At 44.3% G+C, this 23641-nt stretch overlaps 1 protein-coding gene across 4 annotated transcripts in view; it reads right to left on the bottom strand.

The window, feature by feature from the left end:
• Positions 1-23402, bottom strand: part of ILDR2 (immunoglobulin like domain containing receptor 2) — a 194060-nt gene extending 170658 nt beyond the window's left edge. For 2 of the 4 annotated variants that reach the window (XM_077293756.1, XM_077293755.1), the window contains exon 1: positions 23068-23264. In XM_077293756.1, coding sequence (XP_077149871.1) covers positions 23068-23113 — 46 coding nt within the window. In that variant the 5' untranslated portion in view covers positions 23114-23264. Of the gene's footprint in view, positions 1-23067 lie in introns of all 4 variants that reach the window. The other 2 variants (XM_077293758.1, XM_077293754.1) reach the window with 2 other exon arrangements.
• Positions 23403-23641: the final 239 nt, after the last annotated feature.

Genomic DNA, 23641 nt, shown 5'->3' with positions numbered 1-23641 from the left:
CACTGTTTGGGCGCACCGCAGAGCTTGGAAGTGAAGGAGCACCGTTTGACTGTTTCAATGCAGAATTGGCTGGAATTGAGATCAGACGCCATGTCGCGTTTCGGGAGCCCCTAATGTGCCTATACAGTGGAAACCCCCCACAAGTGATACCATTTTGGAAACTAGACCCCTTAAGGAACTTATCTAGATGTGTGGTGAGCACTTTGAACCCCCAAGTGCTTCACAGAAGTTTATAACGTAGAGCCGTGAAAATAAAAAATCGCATTTGTTTTCACAAAAATGATTTTTTCGCCCACAAATTCTTATTTTCACAAGGGTAACAGGAGAAATTAGACCACAAACGTTGTTGTGCAATTTCTCCTGAGTACGTCAATACCCCATATGTGGGGGTAAACCACTGTTTGGGCGCACCGCAGAGCTTGGAATTGAAGGAGCACCGTTTGACTTTTTCAATGCAGAATTGGCTGGAATTGAGATCGGACACCATGTCACGTTTGGAGAGCCGCTGATGTGCCTAAACAGTGGAGACCCCCCACAAATGACACCATTTTGGAAACTAGACCCCTTAAGGAACTTATCTAGATGTGTGGTGAGCACTTTAAACCCCCAGGTGCTTCACAGAAGTTTATAACGTAGAGCCGTGAAAATAAAAAAATCGCATTTTTTCTACAAAAATTATCTTTTTGCCTCCAAATTTTTATTTTACCAAGGGTAACAGGAGAAAATGGACACCAGAAGTTGTTGTACAATTTGTCTTGAGTACGCCGACACCCCGTATGTGGGGGTAAACCACTGTTTGGGTGCATGGCTGAGCTCGGAAGCAAAGGAGCGCCATTTGACTTTTCAATGCAAAATTGACTGGAATTGAGATCGGACGCCATGTCGCGTTTGGAGAGCCCCTGATGTGCCTAAACAGTAGAAACCCCCCAAAAGTGACCCCATTTTGGAAACTAGACCCCCCATGGAACTTATCTAGATGTGTAGTGAGAACTTTGAATGCCCAAGTGCATCACAGAAGTTTATAATGCAGAGTCGTGAAAATAAAAAAAAAAAATTTTTCCCACAAAAAAGATTTTTTTAGCCCCCAAATTTTTATTTTCACAAGGGTAACAAGAGAAATTGGACCCCAAAAGTTGTTGTCCAATTTGTCCTGAGTATGCTGGTACCCAATATGTGGGGGTAAACCACTGTTTGGGCGCACGGCAGAGCTCGGAAGAGATGGAGCGCCATTTTGGAATTCAGACTTTGATAGAGTTGTCTGTGGGTGTTATGTTGCGTTTGCAGAGCCCCTGATGTACCTAAACAGTAGAAACCCCCCACAAGTGACCAAATTTTGGAAACTAGACCCCCTAAGGAACTTATCTAGATATGTGGTGAGAACTTTGAATGCTCAAGTGCTTCACAGAAGTTTATAATGCAGAGTAGTGAAAATAAAAAAATATTTTTTTTTCCCACAAAAAAGATTTTTAGCCCCCAAGTTTTTATTTTCACAAGGGTAACAGGAGAAATTGGACCCCAAAAGTTGTTGTCCAATTTATCCTGAGTACGCTGATGCCCCATATGTGGGGGTAAACCACTGTTTGGGCGCACGGCAGAGCTCAGAAGGGAGGGAGCACCATTTGACTTTTTTAGCGCAAAATTGGCTGTCGTGTTTGGAGACCCCCCTGATGTACCTAAACAGTGGAAACCCCCAAATTATAACTCCAACCCTAACTCCAACACACCCCTAACCCTAATCTTAACCCGATCCATAATCCTAATCACAACCCTAACGATAATCACAACCCTAACCCCAAAACAGCCCTAATCTCAACCCTAACCATAACCCTAATCAAAACCCTAAATCCAACACACCCCTAACCCTAATCCCAAACGTAACCCTAATCCCAACCCTAATCCAAACCCTAATCCCAACTCTAACCCTAACTTTAGCCCCAACCCTAACCCTAACTTTAGCCCCAACCCTAACCATAACTTTAGCCCCGTCGTCACAAAAAAAGTTCAATGTAACCTTTTTTTTGTACGTCGCGTCCGCCATTTCCGCGCATGCGTGGCCGTAACTCTGCCCCCTCCTCCCCAGGACATAGACTGGGCAGCGGATGCGTTGAAAAACTGCATCCGCTGCCCACGTTGTGCACAATTTTCACAACGTGCGTCGGTACGTCGGGCCGACGCATTGCGACCGCCCCGTACCGATGCAAGTGTGATAGAAGCCTAAGGCTACTTTCACACTAGCGTCGTACTCGGCCCATCGCAGTGTGCCGGGCCGACGTACCGACGCTAGCGTTGTAAGCGCCGCACAACGGGTGCAGCGGATGCTGTTTTTTCAACGCATCCGCTGCCCCATTGTGAGGGGAGGCGGGGGCGGAGTTCCGGCCGCGCATGCACGGTCGGAAATGGCGGACACGTCGCACAAAAAAGTTACATGTAGCTTTTTTTGTGCCGACGGTCCGCCAAAGCACGACGCATCCGTCGCACGACGGATGCGACATGTGGCAATCCGTCGCAATGCGTCGCTAATGCAAGCCAATGGAGAAAAAACGCATCCTGCAAGCACTTTTGCAGGATGCGTTTTTTCTCCGACGCATTGCGACGGAAGCCAAAAAACGCTAGTGTGAAAGTAGCCTAACCCTAACCCTAGCCCTAACCCTAAATTTAGCCCCAACCCTAACCCTAGCCCTAACCCTAACCCTAACTCTAGCCCTAACCCTAGCCCTAACCCTAGCCCTAACCCTAGCCCTAACCCTAACCCTAACCCTAATTTTAGCCCCAACTCGTCTTCTCCTGCCGGCCGGCAGATGGCAGCAGATGGCGGGCGCACTGCGCATGCGCCCGCCATAAGGAAAAAGCCGGCTGGCAGGAGAAGACAAAAGAGGACCCAGGGACACCGGGTGAGTATGTTAGGGTGGCGGGCGTACTGCGCGTGCGCCCGCCATTTTTTCCCGGAAAAAAGATGGCGGCGCCCATGGGGACCCACGAGGAGCACCGAGGGAGATAGGTGAGTATTGGAGGGCTACCGGAGGCCATCGGGGACCCTATTTCTCTGTCCTCCGATGTGCGATCACATCGGAGGACAGAGAAATTAAACGGCACATCGCGTTTTTTTTGTTGTTGTTGCGACCGCCGGTAAACGGTTAATTACCGGCGATTGCAACTCGGGGGTCGGTAAAAAACCCCCGAATCATGTTCTCTGGGGTCTCGGCTACCCTCGGCAACCGAGACCCCAGAGAAAATCCGACTCTGGGGGGCGCTATTCACTTTTTCCACAGCGCCATTAATTAACGGCGCTGTGGTTTAAGTACCCTTAGCGGCCGCCGTTAAAAGGCGTATCGGCGGTCGTTAAGGGGTTAATAAGCAAACTACAAGAGCAACAACTGTACCATATAGGAATCCGGCAGCTGTCAGTCACATGACCAGTCTATTATGTGTATGTGCGAGCTAATATATACTGCCAGGGGGGAGGGCGTCCTGTTGGCTGGGGATTTATCAGGTTGCCAATTTAGCTTACAAATACTGAGGTAAAAATACTGAGCAAATACCGTGTGAACGAGGTCTAATACAGGAGGAGATGACATACAGGTACATACTACATGCAGGGGAGATGACATATAGGTATATACTATATACAGGGGAGATGACATACAGGTATATACTATATACAGAAGGAGATGACACACAGGTATATACTATATACAGGAGATGACATACAGGTATATACTATATACAGGAGCAGATGACACAGGTATATACTATATACAGGACGAGATGACTTACAGGTACATACTATATACAGGGGAGATGACATACAGGTATATACTATATACAGAAGGAGATGACACACAGGTATATACTATATACAGGAGATGACATACAGGTATATACTATATACAGGAGCAGATGACACAGGTATATACTATATACAGGACGAGATGACTTACAGGTACATACTATATACAGGGGAGATAACACACAGGTATATACTATACACTGTGTTCCAAATTATTCTGCACAAAGAGTTTAAGAGTGATAAGGTTAGAATTTGTTTGTTTGTCATTTAAACTCATTGATGGTGATGTGTGTCAGGGCTCTTTATATCACTGAAAGCAATTGCAGATACCTGTGCAAATTAGTTTGGCCGGTGTGTCCAAATAAAGGCAAGACTACTTAAGAAGGCTGTTCCACATTATTAAGCAGCCTACATTTTTGGCCAAAATGGGAAAGAAAAAAGATGTGTCGGCTGCTGAGAAGCAACAAATTGTGGAGTATTTAGGTCAAGGCATGACTACAATCAACATTGCCAAGACACTTCATCGTGATCATCGCACAATCAAGAAGTATGTAGCTGATTCCCAGCACACACGTGTGCGTGCTGATAAGGAAAAATTGAGGACTCTTTCCAACAGGCAACTGCGTAAGGTTAAAAGAGTAGCTGCAGAAATGCCTTGTCATAGCAGCAGACAAGTTTTTGAAGCTGCTGGTGCCTCCAACGTCCCAGAACAACAAGATGCAGGGTCCTTCAGAGGTTTGCAGCTGTGCGTAAGCCATCCTGTCAGCCACCTCTATCCACTGCAACAAGCAGAAACGGCTCCAGTCGGCCAAACGATACATGAAGACTGACTTCCAAACTGTTTTGTTCACCGATGAGTGCCGTGCAACGCTCGATGGTCCAGATGGATGGAGTGGAGGATGGCTGGTTGATGGACACCCCATGAAAACACGGCTAAGGTGCCAACAAGGAGGAGGTGGAGTAATGTTTGGGGCTGGAATCATGGGGAGAGAGATTGTCGGCCCCTTTATGATCCCTGAAGGGGTAAAGATGAACTCCATAATCTATGTGGAGTTTCTAAAACAACACTTCCTGCCATGGTTCAAGAGGAAGAACCGTGCTTTCCGCAGCAAGATCATTTTCATGCATGATAATGCACCGTCTCATGCTGCAAAAAACACATCTGCATCTCTGGCTGCTATGGGCATAAAAGAGGACAAACTTATGGTGTGGCCACCATCTTCCCCTGACCTCAACCCCATTGAGAACCTCTGGAGCATCATCAAAAGGAGTGTCTATGATGGCGGGAGGCAGTTCACATCTAAGCTACAGCTCTGGGAGGGGATTCTGTCCACATGCAAAACAATTGAAGCAGAAACCATCCAAAAACTGACAAATTCAATGGACGAGAGAGTTCAGAAGCTTCTTTCCAACAAGGGGTCCTATGTGCAAATGTAACATCACCTAGAATAAAGGTTTCACTTGAAAACTGTTTGATTTCATTTTGTAATAAGCTGATAATGCTTATAACTTCACAACTGACCATTTTTTTGTTCAAAATAAAAAAAAAAAGGTTGAAAACTCTGCTGTGCATAATAATTTGGAACATGCATTTTGAGTGTTTATTTTTTTTTAAAAGATCCTGTTTTCATAGGCAGTTTGTTCCAAAACATTGCAATAATACTAGAATAGTAGATGACTGGAAAATAACAATGACTGCAATTCAGATAGGTAATATTATTTGCATAATAATTTGGAACACAGTGTATACAGGAGCAGATGACACAAAGGTATAAACTATATGCAGGAGGAGATGACATACAGGTACATACTATATACAGGAGAGATGACACACAGGTATATACTGTATACAAGGGAGATGACATACAGGTACATACTATATACAGGAGAAGATGACATACAGGTACATACTATATACAGGAGGAGATGACACACAGGTACATACTACATACAGGAGGAGATGACACACAGGTATATACTATATACAGGAGGAGATGACATACAGGTACATACTATATACAAGAGGAGATGACACACAGGTATATACTATATACAGGAGATGACACACAGGTATATACTATATACAGGAGCAGATGACACACAGGTATATACTATATACAGGAGGAGATGACACAGGTATATACTATATACAGGGGAGATGACACACAGGTATATACTATATACAGGAGCAGATGACACACAGGTATATACTATATACAGGAGCAGATGACATACAGGTATATACTATATACAGGAGAGATGACACACAGGTATATAGTATATACAGGAGGAGATGACACAGGTATATACTATATACAGAAGGAGATGACATACAGGTATATACTAAATACAGGAGATGACACACGTATATACTATATACAGGAGGAGATGACACACAGGTATATACTATATACAGATGACATACAGGTATATACTATATATAGGAGATGACATACAGGTATATACTATATACAGGAGGAGATGACACACGTATATACTATATACAGGAGGAGATGACACACGTATATACTATATACAGGAGATGACACATAGGTATATATAGGAGGAGATGACATAAAGGTATATACAATATACAGGGGAGATGACATACAGGTATATACAATATACAGGGGAGATGACATACAGGTATATACTATACACAGGAGATGACATACAGGTGTATACTATATATAAGGGAGATGACAAACATGTATATACAGAGGGGAAAATGAGAGAAGTGAGGGAAAATAGTGGAGTGATCGGAAAATGACAGATGTGAGGTCAAAATGACAAGTGTGAGGGGGGAATGAGAGGAGTGAGGGGGGAATGAGAGGAGTGAGGGAGAAAATGAGAGGTGTAAGGGAGAAAATGAAAGATGTGACGGGGAAAATGAGAGGCATGATGGGAAAATAAGAGAAGTGAGGTGCTATAACTAACCGCAGATATTTACTATGCCCAGGCAACGCCGGGCTCTTCAGCTAGTCTGTATATAAAAACCAAGGACAACAGCAATGATCAACTAATGCTGCTACAAAATGCTTCACAAGCACCAACTGATGTCATAGAAAATCATCTGTCTGCAAGAGAAATAACACTAAAATAATACTGCCACCATGTACAGGAATATAACTACTATAACACTGAAAGAAATAAGTCCAGCACTGTATGTCCATAAAATCCATTTTCTTTTAATGCATAGCTTCAAATAAAAACAATTAATTAATAGTCCAGACATTAAAATCATACGCGTTTCAACGCAAGAACGTGCGTCTTAACCATTGACAACGCGTATGATTTTAATGTCTGGACTATGAATTAATTGTTTTTATTTGAAGCTATGCATTAAAAGAAAATGGATTTTATGGACATACAGCGCTGGACTTATTTCTTTCAAGTTCTGAAAAGCTTGCTGCACAGCAGGATCCGTGCGCTCTAGGACGTGTGAGCAGACACTAACCCTTTTTTTGTATTATAACACTGCTCCCTATGTACAAGAATATAACTACTATAATACTGCTCCTATGTACAAGAATATAACTACTATAATACTGCTCCTATGTGCAAGAATATAACTACTATAATACTGCTCCTATGTACAAGAATATAACTACTATAATACTGCCCTTATGTACAAGAATATAACTACTATAATACTGCCCATATATACAAGAATATAACTACTATAATACTGCCCCTATATACAAGAATATAACTACTATAATACTGCCCCCTATGTACAAGAATATAACTACTATAATACTGCTCCTATGTACAAGAATGTAACTACTATAATACTGCTCCTATGTTCAAGAATATAAATACTATAATACTGCCCCTATGTACAAGAACATAACTACTATAATACTGCTCCTATGTACAAGAATATAACTACTATAATACTGCTCCCTATGTACAAGAATATAACTACTATAATACTCCTCCTATGTACAAGTATATAACTACTATAATACTGCTCCTATGTATAAGAATATAACTACTATAATACTGCTCCTATATACAAGAATATAACTACTATAATACTGCTCCTATGTACAAGAATATAACTACTATAATACTGCCCCCTATGTACAAGAATATAACTACTATAATACTGCTCCCTATGTACAAGAATATAACTACTATAATACTGCCCCTATGTACAAGACTATAATACTGCCCCTATGTAGAAGGATATTACTACTATAATACTGCCCCTATGTACAAGATTACTACTATAATACTGCCCCCTATGTACAAGAATATAACTACTATAATACTGCCCCTATGTACAAGAATATAACTACTATAATACTCCTCCTATGTACAAGTATATAACTACTATAATACTGCCCCTATGTACAAGAATATAACTACTATAATACTGCCCCTATGTACAAGAATATAACTACTATAATACTGCCCCTATGTACAAGAATATAACTACTATAGTACTGCTCCTATGTACAAGAATATAACTACTATAATACTGCCCTTATGTACAAGAATATAACTACTATAATACTGCCCATATATACAAGAATATAACTACTATAATACTGCCCCTATATACAAGAATATAACTACTATAATACTGCCCCCTATGTACAAGAATATAACTACTATAATACTGCTCCTATGTACAAGAATGTAACTACTATAATACTGCTCCTATGTTCAAGAATATAAATACTATAATACTGCCCCTATGTACAAGAACATAACTACTATAATACTGCTCCTATGTACAAGAATATAACTACTATAATACTGCTCCCTATGTACAAGAATATAACTACTATAATACTCCTCCTATGTACAAGTATATAACTACTATAATACTGCTCCTATGTATAAGAATATAACTACTATAATACTGCTCCTATATACAAGAATATAACTACTATAATACTGCTCCTATGTACAAGAATATAACTACTATAATACTGCCCCCTATGTACAAGAATATAACTACTATAATACTGCTCCCTATGTACAAGAATATAACTACTATAATACTGCCCCTATGTACAAGACTATAATACTGCCCCTATGTAGAAGGATATTACTACTATAATACTGCCCCTATGTACAAGATTACTACTATAATACTGCCCCCTATGTACAAGAATATAACTACTATAATACTGCCCCTATGTACAAGAATATAACTACTATAATACTCCTCCTATGTACAAGTATATAACTACTATAATACTGCCCCTATGTACAAGAATATAACTACTATAATACTGCCCCTATGTACAAGAATATAACTACTATAATACTGCCCCTATGTACAAGAATATAACTACTATAGTACTGCTCCTATGTACAAGAATATAACTACTATAATACTGCTCCTATGTACAAGAATATAACTACTATAATACTGCCTCTATGTACAAGAATATAACTACTATAATACTGCCCCTATGTACAAGAATATAACTACTATAATACTGCTCCTATGTACAAGAATATAACTACTATAATACTGCCCCTATGTACAAGAATATAACTAGTATAATACTGCCCCTATGTACAAGAATATAACTACTATAATACTGCCCCTATGTACAAGAATATAACTACTATAGTACTGCTCCTATGTACAAGAATATAACTACTATAATACTGCTCCTATGTACAAGAATATAACTACTATAATACTGCCCCTATGTACAAGAATATAACTACTATAATACTGCCCCTATGTACAAGAATATAACTACTATAATACTGCCCCTATGTACAAGAATATAACTACTATAGTACTGCTCCTATGTACAAGAATATACCAATATAATACTGCCCCTATGTGTGAGCAGACACTAACCCTTTTTTTGTATTATAACACTGCTCCCTATGTACAAGAATATAACTACTATAATACTGCTCCTATGTACAAGAATATAACTACTATAATACTGCTCCTATGTGCAAGAATATAACTACTATAATACTGCTCCTATGTACAAGAATATAACTACTATAATACTGCCCCTATATACAAGAATATAACTACTATAATACTGCCCCTATATACAAGAATATAACTACTATAATACTGCCCCTATATACAAGAATATAACTACTATAATACTGCCCCTATGGACAAGAATATAACTACTATAATACTGCCCCTATGGACAAGAATATAACTACTATAATACTGCTCCTATGTACAAGAATATAACTACTATAATACTGCTCCTATGTACAAGAATATAACTACTATAATACTGCTCCTATGTACAAGAATATAACTACTATAATACTGCTCCTATGTACAAGAATATAACTACTATAATACTGCTCCTATGTACAAGAATATAACTACTATAATACTACCCCTATGTACAAGAATATAACTACTATAATACTGCCCCTATGTACAAGAATATAACTACTATAATACTGCTCCTATGTACAAGAATATAACTACTATAATACTGCTCCTATGTACAATAATATAACTACTATAATACTGCTCCTATGTACAAGAATATAACTACTATAATACTGCCCCTATGGACAAGAATATAACTACTATAATACTGTCCCCTATGTACAAGAATATAACTACTATAATACTGCCCCCTATATACAAGAATATAACTACTATAATACTGCTCCTATGTACAAGAATATAACTACTATAATACTGCTCCTATGTACAAGAATATAACTACTATAATACTGCCCCCTATATACAAGAATATAACTACTATAATACTGTCTCCTATGTACAAGAATATAACTACTATAATACTGCCCCTATGTACAAGAATATAACTACTATAATACTGCCCCTATATACAAGTATATAACTACTATAATACTGCTCCTATGTACAAGAATATAACTACTATAATACTGCCCCTATATACAAGAATATAACTACTATAATACTGCTCCTATATACAAGAATATAACTACTATAATACTGCCCCTATGTACAAGAATATAGCTACTATAATACTGCTCCTATGTACAAGAATATAACTAGTATAATACTATAGTACATGTAGATAAATTGTTCCCCCTCACAGATACATTTCTGCAGACTATCGCCACTTCCACGTCTTTGCTTCCCTTGCTCTGTGGATGGACAGTGATCCCCTCCCTCGGGGACTTTGACACACAACTATGTCGGCAATTTCTGGGAGTGCTCATCATCAACATTCACCTCCTCTTTCTCCTGTTTATATTCTCTGCTGGAAATCAGTGATCCACCCAAATCAGAGACCACCCAGAGTACTAGAAAAGGGGTCAGAAAGGATGAGGTTGGCCAAATCCGGAGGTCATGTCTACACTTAGCAGAGTTGTCCTTTTCTGCCAAGTTAGTAAAACCTTTGTGAATTACTTCTTTCTGTCAGGTAAAGCTGGATGATAAATAATGCGACAGTTTATGGAGAAAAGTACGGTATGTGCCCCCTCTACATTCCCCTCCAGGAGCTTTCCTGACCCCCCATCCTACACCCATAGACATAATATGGAGTCGCTCCTCTGCAGATATAATCTCCAGCTCTTCTGGATTTCTACAAGATGTTGGGGGTGTCTGTGGGAATTGTTTGTGAGGTCAGACCCTGATGTTGGGGGGAGGCCGGAGTCACAATCTCCGATCTACCAGTTGGATGGGGCTGAGGTCCGGGCTCTGTTCCAGCTCATGTTCTTCCCTCACTTTATCTGTATGGACCTTGTGCACTGGGCACAGTCATGGGGAACAGATAAGGGTCTTCACCAAAATTTTCCTACAAAAGGTGGAAGCTACAATTGTCCACAATGTCTTGTCCAGAAGCATTAAGATTTCCCTTCACTGGAATTAAGGGTCCGAGCACAAGCCCTGGTAACATCCCATAGCATTATCCGCCTCCACCATCTGTACAGGGGGCACAATGTAGCCAGGGGGTAACATCCTCCTGGAATCACCACCCCCAGACTCTTCCATCAGATGCAGATAGAGAAGTATGATCTATCACTGCACAGAACACGTCTCCTCCAATGTCCAGTGGTGGCGGCTTTACACCACTCAATCTGATGCTCAGCATTGTGCTTGGTGATGTACGGCTGCATGCAGCTGCTTGGTCAATGTGTGTCCGCGGATACCAGAGGAGGCCTGGTCTCTGCAGTTATGGGGTCATGAGAGCGGTGGTGACTTTTCTGCCCTCTGCTCCTCAGCACTTGGCACCCTACTCAGTAAAGTCACAGGGTCTCCACTTCGTGACGGACTTGCTGCAGTTCCTTCCATTTCTCAATAATATCACTCACAGCTGATGGGGGAGATTCAGGAAGAAATGTCATGAATGAACTTGTTACATAAACTGACTTTTTACCCCTGGTATCAGTGAGCTCTGCACAACCGGTGGGGGGAAAAGGTCTTGAGGTTATATATGAGGGTTAAGGAGCCATATGTTATACACAAGGGGCAATGGGGGAAGATATTATACACTGGGGGGCGAGGGGCCGGATGTCATATACCAGGGGCGAAGGGCCAGATGTCATATACCAATGGCGAGGGGCCGGATGTCATATACCAGTGGCGAGGGGCCGGATGTCATATACCAGTGGCGAAGGGCCGGATGTCATATACCAGTGGCGAAGGGCCGGATGTTATATACCAGAGGCGAGGGGCCGGATGTCATATACCAGAGGCGAGGGGCTGGATGTCATATACCAGTGGCGAAGGGCCGGATGTCATATACCAGGGGCGAAGGGCCAGATGTCATATACCAGTGGCGAGGGGCCGGATGTCATATACCAGTGGCGAGGGGCCGAATGTCATATACCAGAGGCGAGGGGCCGGATGTCATATACCAGTGGCGAGGGGCCGAATGTCATATACCAGAGGCGAGGGGCCGAATGTCATATACCAGTGGCGAGGGGCCGGATGTCATATACCAGTGGCGAGGGGCCGAATGTCATATACCAGTGGTGAGGGGCCGGATGTCATATACCAGTGGCGAGGGGCCGAATGTCATATACCAGAGGCGAGGGGCCGAATGTCATATACCAGTGGCGAGGGGCCGGATGTCATATACCAGTGGCGAGGGGCCGAATGTCATATACCAGTGGCGAGGGGCCGGATGTCATATACCAGTGGCGAGGGGCCGAATGTCATATACCAGAGGCGAGGGGCCGGATGTCATATACCAGTGGCGAGGGGCCGAATGTCATATACCAGAGGCGAGGGGCCGGATGTCATATACCAGTGGCGAGGGGCCGGATGTCATATACCAGTGGCGAGGGGCCGAATGTCATATACCAGTGGTGAGGGGCCGGATGTCATATACCAGTGGCGAGGGGCCGGATGTCATATACCAGTGGCGAGGGGCCGGATGTCATATACCAATGGCGAGGGGCCGGATGTCATATACCAGTGGCGAGGGGCCGGATGTCATATACCAATGGCGAGGGGCCGGATGTCATATACCAGTGGCGAGGGGCCAGATGTCATATAGCAGAGGCGAGGGGCCGGATGTCACATACCAGTGGCGAGGGGCCGGATGTCATATACCAGTGGCGAGGGGCTGAATGTCATATACCAGTGGCGAGGGGCCGAATGTCATATACCAGAGGCGAGGGGACGGAAGTCATATACCAGTGGCGAGGGGTCGGATGTCATATACCAGTGCCGAGGGGTCGAATGTCATATACCAGTGGCGAGGGGCTAGATGTCATATACCAGTGGCGAGGGGCTGGATGTCATACACCAGTGGCGAGGGGCCGGATTTTATATACCAGTGGTGAGGGGCCGGATGTCATATACCAGTGGCGAAGGTCAGATGTCATGTACCAGTGGCAAGGGGCCGGACGTTATATACCAGTGGCGAGGGGCCAGATGTCATATACCAGAGGCGAGGGGCCGGATATCATATACCAGTGGCGAGATGCCGAATGTCATATACCAGTGGCGAGGGGCCGGATGTCATATACCAGTGGCGAGGGGTCGGATGTTATATACCAGCGGTGAGGGGCCGAATGTCATATACCAGTGGTGAAGGGTCGGATGTTATATACCAGTGGCGAGGGACCGGATGTCATATAACAGTCGTGAGGGGCCGCATGTCATATACCAGTGGTGAAGGGCCGGATGTTATATACCAGTGTCCGGATGTCATATACCAGTGGTGAAGGGCTGGATGTTAAATACCAGTGGCGAGGGGCCGAATGTCATATACCAGTGGTGAAGGGCTGGATGTTAAATACCAATGGCGAGGGGCCGAATGTCATATACCAGTGGTGAGGGGCCGGATGTCATATACCAGTGGCGAGGGGCCGGATGTCATATACCAGTGGCGAGGGGTCGGATGTTATATACCAGTGGTGAGGGGCCGCATGTCATATACCAGTGGTGAAGGGCCGGATGTCATATACCAGTGGCGAGGGGCCGGATGTCATATACCAGTGGTGAAGGGCCGGATGTTATATACCAGTGGCGAGGGGCCAGATGTCATATACCAGTGGTGAAGGGCCGGATGTTAAATACCAGTGGCGAGGGGCCGAATGTTATATACCAGTGGTGAGGGGCCGGATGTCATACCAGTGGCGAGGGGCCGGATGTCATACCAGTGGCGAGGGGCCGGATGTCATATACCAGTGGCGAGGGGTCCGATGTTATATACCAGTGGTGAGGGGCCGCATGTCATATACCAGTGGCGAAGGGCCGGATAATATATACCAGTGGCGAGGGGCCGGATGTCATTCATATACCAGTGGTGAAGGGCCGGATGTTAAATACCAGTGGCGAGGGACCGGATGTCATATAACAGTCTTGAGGGGCCGCATGTCATATACCAGTGGAGAGGGGCCGCATGTCATATACCAGTGACCAGTGGCGAAGGGTCAGATGTTATATACCAGTGGCGAGGGGCCGGATGTTGCACACTGGGTGCAAAGAGGGTTGAATGTTATACTCTGAGGTAAATGTGACCTAAGGAAAAATCCTAATTCACTGATTAAGACAGTTCTGTTCTCGATATTGTATAGCTTTCTTGTCCCACAGACAATTCCTTCTCTTCGGTCTCATCAGAACAGCCATGTTTTTCAGATTTGACCTTTACACAGGGAAACTACTGACACAAATAATGCGTCTCCTCTGTCCCGTGTCATGTGATGGGTCATTTGCGCGGCACGGATCCTATTATCAGACGCGTCGTCTGCCCCGTAGAGTCAGCACAAGACACAGATCTAATTTAATATCTAGTCAGGGTTCACATGAATATCGGCAAAGTGCAGAAGTGCCGGGGTGTCAGTGCAGCTCCGAGCCCTTATCTGCATCGTGGACGGGTGTAAGAGCCGCCTGCCATTACGAGAATAATGCGCGCTGCACACTGACCGAATAATACCACCCTCTGATACCAGCCTAAACACAATCAGGCGGATCTATTAACCCTTTCTACGACCAGGCGATTTTTCATTTTTTTGCCTTTTCGTCCTTTCTTAGTCTCCTTCCAAGAGCCATAACCATTTTTATTTTTCCGCCAACATAGCCATATTAGGGCTAGTTTTTACCACAGGACAAGTTGTAGTTTTGAATGATAATTCAAAAATAATGCCAAATGCGGTAAAACTGTGGGGAGAAAAATAAAATTCCGCCATTTTTTTAAGGTTTTGTTTTTACGGTGTTCATTGTGTGGTAAAAATTACCTGGAAACATGATTCTCCAGGTCGGTATGATTACGATGATACCAAACCTGGGCACTTTTTTAATTTACGGTATATAATTTAGAAAATTCAGAATATTGGGAAAAAAGCGATTTTCTGAGACTCGTAACTTTTGTTTTTGCATGGACCTGGATGAGGGCTTGTTGTTTTTTGTGGTTTTTTTTCTCATTTATGTTTATTTTTAAGGTGATTTATTCTTTTATATATTTTTTTTTAACAGACTGTTATTTTTTAGTCCCCTCTTGGGGTCTTGACCTTGTGATCGTCTGATCATGCCTTCTACAAACTGTAATATCACAGTATTACAGTATGTAGGAATCTCATCTTCAAAAGCACTAAGATGGCGGCAATGGGGTCTTCAGCAGGGGGTCTGGGCGACAAGTATTAATGATTCTGCCATGGAATCGGGTCCATTAAATTTTCGTTGTCAGAGATTGAAAGCGACGTTTAAATGGTTAAACAGCAGGGATCAGAGCTCACTCTTATCAACGATGTTAGAGGCAAGGGCCGGCTGTATAACGCAGCCGGCGTCCGCTGTGTATGGAGTGGGCTCAGCTCCTCAGCCTAGTCTATACCCCCGCAGAACCATGACGTCCTATTTTAAGAATGGGTTTAACTGTCTGAAAGAAAACTTTCTTTGTTATCCATAGAAACCAATCAAAGCGCAGCTTTCATTTTGCCAGAGCAGTTTAAGAAATGAGACCTGCGCTGTGATTGGTTCCTACGGGCTGCAGAGTAGTTTTCGATAAATGAGGCCTACTCCGCGCAAACGTCCTAACCTAGAAGAAAAAACTGTCTTTGTTGTTCATAGCAACCAATCACAGCGCAGCTTCTATATGTCTAAGAGTAAGATGTGAAATGAAAGCTGTGCTGTGATTGGTTGCTATGGGCCACACAGACAACATCAATAAATGAGGCCTACTCTGCGCGAAAAATGTCTTTGTTGCCCATAGCAACCAATCACAGAGCACCTTTAATTAGTCAAGAGTAAAATATGAAATGAAAGTTGAGCTGTGATTGGTTGCTATGGGGGCTCCTGCCTCATTATTGTTCTTTGGGACACTCGCGGGGCAGGAGGCCATCTTTTATAACGTGGTAAAATTGATTTAGGCCGCGTTTGCAGTCTGCTCTGGACGTGACTTTTTTTTCCCCATGGGCTTCCCTATACATATCACTATAGGTTAAAAAATGGTTAAAAAAAAAACAAGTAAAGCACCGTGTGATCAAAAAACATGTACACAAAATACATTTGGAAAAAATTAATTCCATGATTTTTTTTTGATTTTTTTATTTTTTCAACAAGCCACCCTCCCAAAAATGACAGGCAAAAAAAAAAGTGAAGGAAGCAAAAAGGCCTTGTTCAGACAGTCGTACTTCATGATCCACGTGAGGGGGCAATGCCCGGAGCCATCATGGGGGGGTCCACAGCCACATAAGTCTATTTTTCATAATGTGTAGCTACATTAAGAACAGTGGTCCCCCCAACCCCTGTGCAGTGAAGATAAAGAAGACCCTCATGGCGGTGCCCCGCTCCTTCCTGCATCCTCACTAGGGGACAATGTGGAAGAGATGAACCCTGTCAATGTTGAGCTGCTCAGCGGGGGTCTCTGGGACCCTGTATGTTCGCGGACTGAGGGATCTGCACAATCTCACAGAGACATGTCCGATTTTGATCCAAGTCTCGGACCAATCTCCCTAATGCAACGCCATGGGTGCGGGAAAGCATCACGCCACACTCGGATCCTGAAAAACTGGTGAAAGTCAGACCGTTTTTTTTTGCATACAACAAAAATCATATATATATATATATATATATATATATATATATATATATATATATATATATATATATATCTATTATATGTACCGTATATATCCTTAAAGTGGTTATTTCCAACATTAAAGGGGTTTTCTGGGCTGAACAGAAAAGTCTGCTGAATCATGATGATATGCAATGATCACACTGTCACGATTCCCCAGCTCTGGCAGCAAAATTGAGCGGTCCCAAGACTACATATATGCCCTTACATACTCTTGTGGTCACATGCAGACTAGACTCTCCTGGTAATGACCAGACAGGACCTAAAGAGCGGGAATCTACAGTTTCTACTTGCTTAAGGTTTATGGCGCTTTTTTTAATATTTTAAAACATTTTCAGCAGCTGGTTGCATTTCCTGAACGTATTTAAAAACTAAAAAAAATTCCGCATGCACTCGTCCTATCTCCCACGCTGCTCTCTTAGGTTCCCACAATGGGGAAAACTGGTGATTTTCTGTGGGTTTTCAGCATAATTTCTGCATCAGCTAATTTATTTTATAGTGTTTTTCAGTGCTTTTTTTTTTTACATATGTTTTAATATGTTTTTAGTGTTTTTTTTTACATATGTTTTAATGTTTTTTAGTGCTTTTTTTTACATATGTTTTAATGTTTTTTTAGTGCTTTTTTTTACATATGTTTTAGGCCTTGTTCACACGATCCTTTTTTCCCTGCGGATTTTTCAGGTCCTGATTTGTGAAAACCGCAGTGCAAAACCTGCGGTGGTTTTCACTGCGGTTTTCAGTCCTTTTTCTACTGCGGATTCCACTGCGGGTTTCCAGCTGCTTTTTCCTATTGGTGCAGTTGGAAAACAGCAGCGGAATCCGCAGAAAGAATTGACATGGTACTTCTTTTTTTCCGCAGAAAATCAGCGCGGATTTTCCAGCGGAAAAAAGGATCGTGGGAACAGCGGTTTTTTTTTCCATTGGGTAACATTGTACTGTACCCTGCATGGAAAAAGGATGCGGATCCGCAGCAAAAACCGCATCGTGTGAACATAGCCTTAATGTGTTTTCTTTCAGCTGGGTTTTTTTTTCTGCCTCTTTCTGGCATGTCGGGTGTTAAATAAAACTTTTTTAACCTTTCTTTTTGCACAGTTACCCTGCTTTCATAAAACTTAAAAAGTCATGTGCAGATAACATGCTTTTTCTTTTTTTTTTTTAATCGGCCAAATTTCACCATCTCATTGTATGGGAAAAATCAGCAAATAAAGCAAATATTTACTGCAATAGAATTGGACAAGCTGCCGATTATAAAACCGCACTGCAGGTCAATTTTGACAATGTTGAAAAAATTAAATACCAGTAATCCTACTGTGTACGGGATTTATAGAGATCTTATCCACTTTTCTGGAACTGTTTTTTTTGCACGTGCAAAGTCTGAAACATATACGCATCGTCACAACGATATCCAAAGTGATAATTGGCGCTGCTGATATCCACATCTGCGGAATTCCCATAGACACCTAATATATTCGCAATTCTTTTGTGTCCCCATATTGTGGCCCGGCTTTGTCATGCAGGGTTTAGGTCGCCACTTCTTACACCCCTCCGCATCTGCTACTCCTATACAATGAGACAAAGGCATCGTCCTCCCCTGTGCGCCTCCAGATCTGTGACCTCTCCTTCCACATAACCCAAGGAAACCTTTCCCATAGCCGAGATCCAGACAAATCCGGCAAATCTGCCAAGTTATGCCATGATAAATCCTTACCCCTCCCCCGACTCTTACTGCAAAACTCATCAGGAGACTGGAAATGTTGGGTTATTATAAGCCGTGTGCACTGCATGGGTCGTCACCCAGCTTTTCTAAGGTCACTGACTGCAAATCTGCTGAACTAAGAGTCCACATCCTCTATTCAAGAGACTAGGAAAGCTGGGTAGTAAGTCCTGTGAAAACTGTAAGTTCTCTAATTATTGCAAAACTTTATCAGGAGCCTGGAAAAGTTGGGGATTGCCCTGATGGAAATGCATTAGATGTCCACAACACTTTAGTTCTGGACTGAAAATCTTCTTCCTAGACGCCTTATAAAGCTAAACTTAGATATATTTGGTATTCAGGAGACTGGGAAAGCTGGGTGAGAGTCCCTAGAAGAGATGTATTAGTTGTCACCCGTCTTTTCCAGTCTCCTGAATGGAGTGCAAATATACATACAGTAGATCTCTATATTACTAAGTAGATTTTCACTTTATTCAGGAGACTGGAAAAGCTGGGTGACAACTAATACAGATCTTGCAGGGACTCTCACCCAGATTTCCGAGTCTCCGGAATGGCAAATGCATCTAGTTTTTCAGCACTTAGATCTCTATATTACTATGTGCTGAAAAACTAGATGCATTTGCCATTCCGGAGACTGGGAAAGCTGGGTTGGGAACCCGCATTGGAAAGGTATAACAGAACATCCCACACTGCTGCAGAAATAGATCCATTTTTCATTCAGGAGGCTGGTAAAGCTGCTTTTCACCTTGTCCATTGTATGTCACTCAGCTTTCCCATAGTGTACAGCTAAATTAATGCAGAGACTGGGAAAGATGGGTTACAATCTAGAGACATGGAAAGATGGGTTATATCCATAGTAAACTTTCTGGACTATTAATCTAAGAAGCGCTGAGATTCATCCTAAACTTTCATACTGCTGAAATACCAGATGCATTCACCATTCTGGAGGCTGGGAAAGCTGGGTGAGAGACAGGGTTGTGGCAATATGTCCCGTTTAGCACAGTAATTTGTACATACTCATTACATAAAGTCACAATTTGGTTTGCATTTATCTATGAGAGGCCTGGGCAGAGCTGCCATTCAGGGGTCGGGGAGAGTTGGGTGGCAGTCCTAGATTAGTTGTTTCCCAGTGATAGTTACTTAGATACTCTTGATCTCCTGGCAGGATGATGGCTTGTTGCATCAATGTCACCAATCCAATGTAGAGTGACACAATGAAGGGGAACGTCCAGTTGTCACATTTTTATAGGATTTCCAGGAAGAGTAACAGAGGAGACGCACAAGGAAGAGTGTGAAGGAAACAAGCTCCAGAATTGTAGGAACGCACGGCACGGAGGCAGCTGACCGGTGCTCTATCGATGCCAGTGGCGCAGTGCCGGCTCCATGATAAATGCGCCACCTGCCAATACGCAACCACTGGACATTTAATCATCCCCTCTGGGATCCGGGACGGAATGTTTGCGCAGAACAATCAGAGCCTCTTCCTGGCGCGGATCAATCCTCCTGGTTAATATTCTGGTCAGCGGGACGTAAGAATGATAACATACAAATGTGATGGCGGCGGAGGCGCGGGCTGGAGGTGCTGATGTCAGCCGGATGGTGTCACGCATAATAATCTCCCCTTATTAATATGCAGCTTCATAACTGAGAGGAGCCGACAATCACTGCCTGCCATCATCCTCACCGCGGGCACCTATAGCACATTACTGCCAGCGCCGCACACCCCGGCACTGCACACCCAGCAGCACGCACCGCTCCTGTTGCATTACCAGCTCTTCTCAGTCTGCAACACAAAGCAAGAGTCAAGTGGCCTACTGCTGTATGCAGTGCAGCCGGAGCGGTGCAGTGATTATAGGGAAAGTGCAGCGTTACTTGGGTGCAGGGCAGTGTGTACAGGTGCAGTGTTTCTTGGGTGCAGGGCAGTGTGCATCGGCTAAGTGCAGTATACAGTGTATTGATGCAATGCATATGGGTGCAGTGCAGTGTGTAAAGGTGCACTGCTATGTGTACAGCTTCAGTGTCTACAGGGCAGTACAATAGCTATTGGCACAGTGCAGTTTGTATGGGTACAGTGTCTATAGGTGCAATGCAATGTTTATAGATGCAGTGTGATGTATATGAGTATAGGCACAGTGCAATGCAGTGAGTGTCAGAGCAGTGTGTAATGGTACTTTCTTTGTGGGTGCAGCATAGTGTGAATAGGTGCAGTGCTGTATGTATTTTTGCAATTTTGCATGCATGGGTGCAGTGCTGTAGATAAGGGTGCAGTGCGGTGTAAGGGCAAAATTCAGTGCTTATGGGTGCAGTATTGCTGCACTGTTGTATGTATGAGCGCAGTGCTTTATCTATAGGTGCAGTGCTGTGTGTAAGGGCACAGTGCTGTATCTATGAGCTCAGTGCTGTGTATGGTCACTGTACTGTATCTATGGGCAGAGTGCTGTATGTTTGGGCACTGTACTGTATCTATTGGCGCAGTGCTGTATCTATGGTCACTGTACTGTATATCTGAGTGCAGTGCTGTGTGTAAGGGTACAGTGCTGTATCTATGGGCGCAGTGCTGTATGTATGGTCACTGTACTGCATCTATGGGCGCAGTGCTGTATCTATGGGCACTGTGCTGTATCTATGAGTGCAATGCTGTATGTATGGGCACTGTGCTGTATCTATGGGCTCAGTGCTGTATGTATGGGTACTGTGCTGTATCTATGAGTGCAGTGATGTATCAATGGGCACTGTGCTGTATCTATGGCGCAATGCTGTATGTATGGGCAATGTGCTGCATCTGAGTGCAGTGCTGTGTGTAGAGGCTCAGTGCTGTATGTATGGTCACTGTACTGTATCTATGGACGCAGTGCTGTATCTATGGGCACTGTACTGTATCTATGGGCACTGTACTGTATCTATGAGTGCAGTGCTGTACGTATGGGCACTGTACTGTGTCTATGGGCGCAGTGCTGTATGTATGGGCGCTGTACTGTATCTATAGGCACTGTACTGTATCTATGGGTGCAGTGCTGTATGTATGGGCACTGTACTGTATGTATGGGCACTGTACTGTATCTATGGGCGCAGTGCTGTATCTATGGGCGCAGTGCTGTATCTATGGGTGCAGTGCTGTATTATGGGCACTGTACTGTATCTATGGGTGCAGTGCTGTATATATGGGCGCAGTGCTGTATATATGGGCGCAGTGCTGTATCTATGGGTGCAGTGCTGTATCTATGGGCGCAGTGCTGTATCTATGGGCGCAGTGCTGTATCTATGGGCACTGTACTGAATCTATGGGCACAGTGCTGTATCTATGGGGGCGCAGTGCTGTATCTATGGGTGCAGTGCTGTATGTATGGGCACTGTACTGAATCTATGGGCGCAGTGCTGTATCTATGGGCGCAGTGCTGTATCTATGGGCGCAGTGCTGTGACGAGATTGTGGGTGTAATGTCATAGAGCATAGTACATGATGGCAGTGAGCGTGTGCTCCTTCTCAGGAGTGCCCGGTGCCCAGATAGCAGCGCCAACACAAGATCTGAATCTTCCAGCACACAATCAGCAGTGCCCACATCACAGGTTCCCCTGCGCCCACAATGTCCTGCTAATCCTGTGCAGCCCCCCGTACACAGTGGCACGGCGATGAGCGTATTCCTTACCGCATGCCCACACTCCGCTGTCACCTTGGATACACGTAACAGGGCGCCGGTGCCAACAATCTGTTGATTTACTGAACACAGAGGGAGCGACCTGTGCCCACAGCCGGGCATCAGGACAAGACCCCAGAGGTCACCCTCAGACCGTGCCCCCAGGGGTCTCCAGACGCCCCCATTGTCTGCTGCCCACACTCCGGGGCACCTCCGGCCATTTGTACCCATCAGCCGCTCATGCCCACAATGAACTGATCGATGCCCCTGGAAATGATAACAAAAGCCCAGAGCAGAGCGCGGAGCACCCGCTGTGCCCACCACAATGACACCGTGCCCGGGGCAGACCCATGCACTGGACCAGGGGCACAGGAGACCCCAATAATGGGCAGTGCCCCCCGGGCAGATGCCAGCTGCAGGGGGGAAAGTTCCATGCGGCACTTACCTGCGGCACACAGCAGAGCAATGCAGCCCAGGATAGCGGCAGCCATAGCCCAGTCCTGGGGCCGCTTCCATCCGGTGCACGCACACAGCCCGGGCAGCACCTGGCACCGACTGCTCTCCGCTGTCTGCGGGGGCTCCAGCACCAGAGCGACGAGCAGCGCGGAACAGTCCACTGCGCCCGGGAGTGGGGGGAGGCAGAGCGTGTGTGACAGTGAGCCCGAGCCCGGAGCGCAGCAGGTGGGAGACGCTCGCCTCCCCGCCCCCCTCTCCTGCTGGTGGTACGGCCGGGATCCCCAGCTCCTCTCCACCAGCGGTGCCAGGTCCGGACTGCTCTGCCACCTGGGGGGGTCCTCCTGGAAGTGAGTGCACCCCCCGTCTGCCCCAGTGATGCGCATCCCAGGGCACAGTCATGGGTAACCCCCCCCAGAGCTGGTGACAAGAAGTTCAGCAAGTTCATCATATTGTGGCAAGATCTCTGCTGGCTGTCAGCAAATGCAATCACTGCTGTGTACAGCGCATGTGCAGCCCCCAGACCCCACAGCTACAGGTGTTACAGTCAGCAGCCAAACCTGGCA

The sequence above is a fragment of the Ranitomeya variabilis genome, chromosome 3 (assembly GCF_051348905.1).
Source record: "Ranitomeya variabilis isolate aRanVar5 chromosome 3, aRanVar5.hap1, whole genome shotgun sequence".
Taxonomy (NCBI): Eukaryota; Metazoa; Chordata; class Amphibia; order Anura; family Dendrobatidae; genus Ranitomeya; species Ranitomeya variabilis.
The sequence above is the reverse complement of the archived record's forward strand: the minus strand, read 5'-3'. Positions and strand labels throughout refer to the sequence as shown.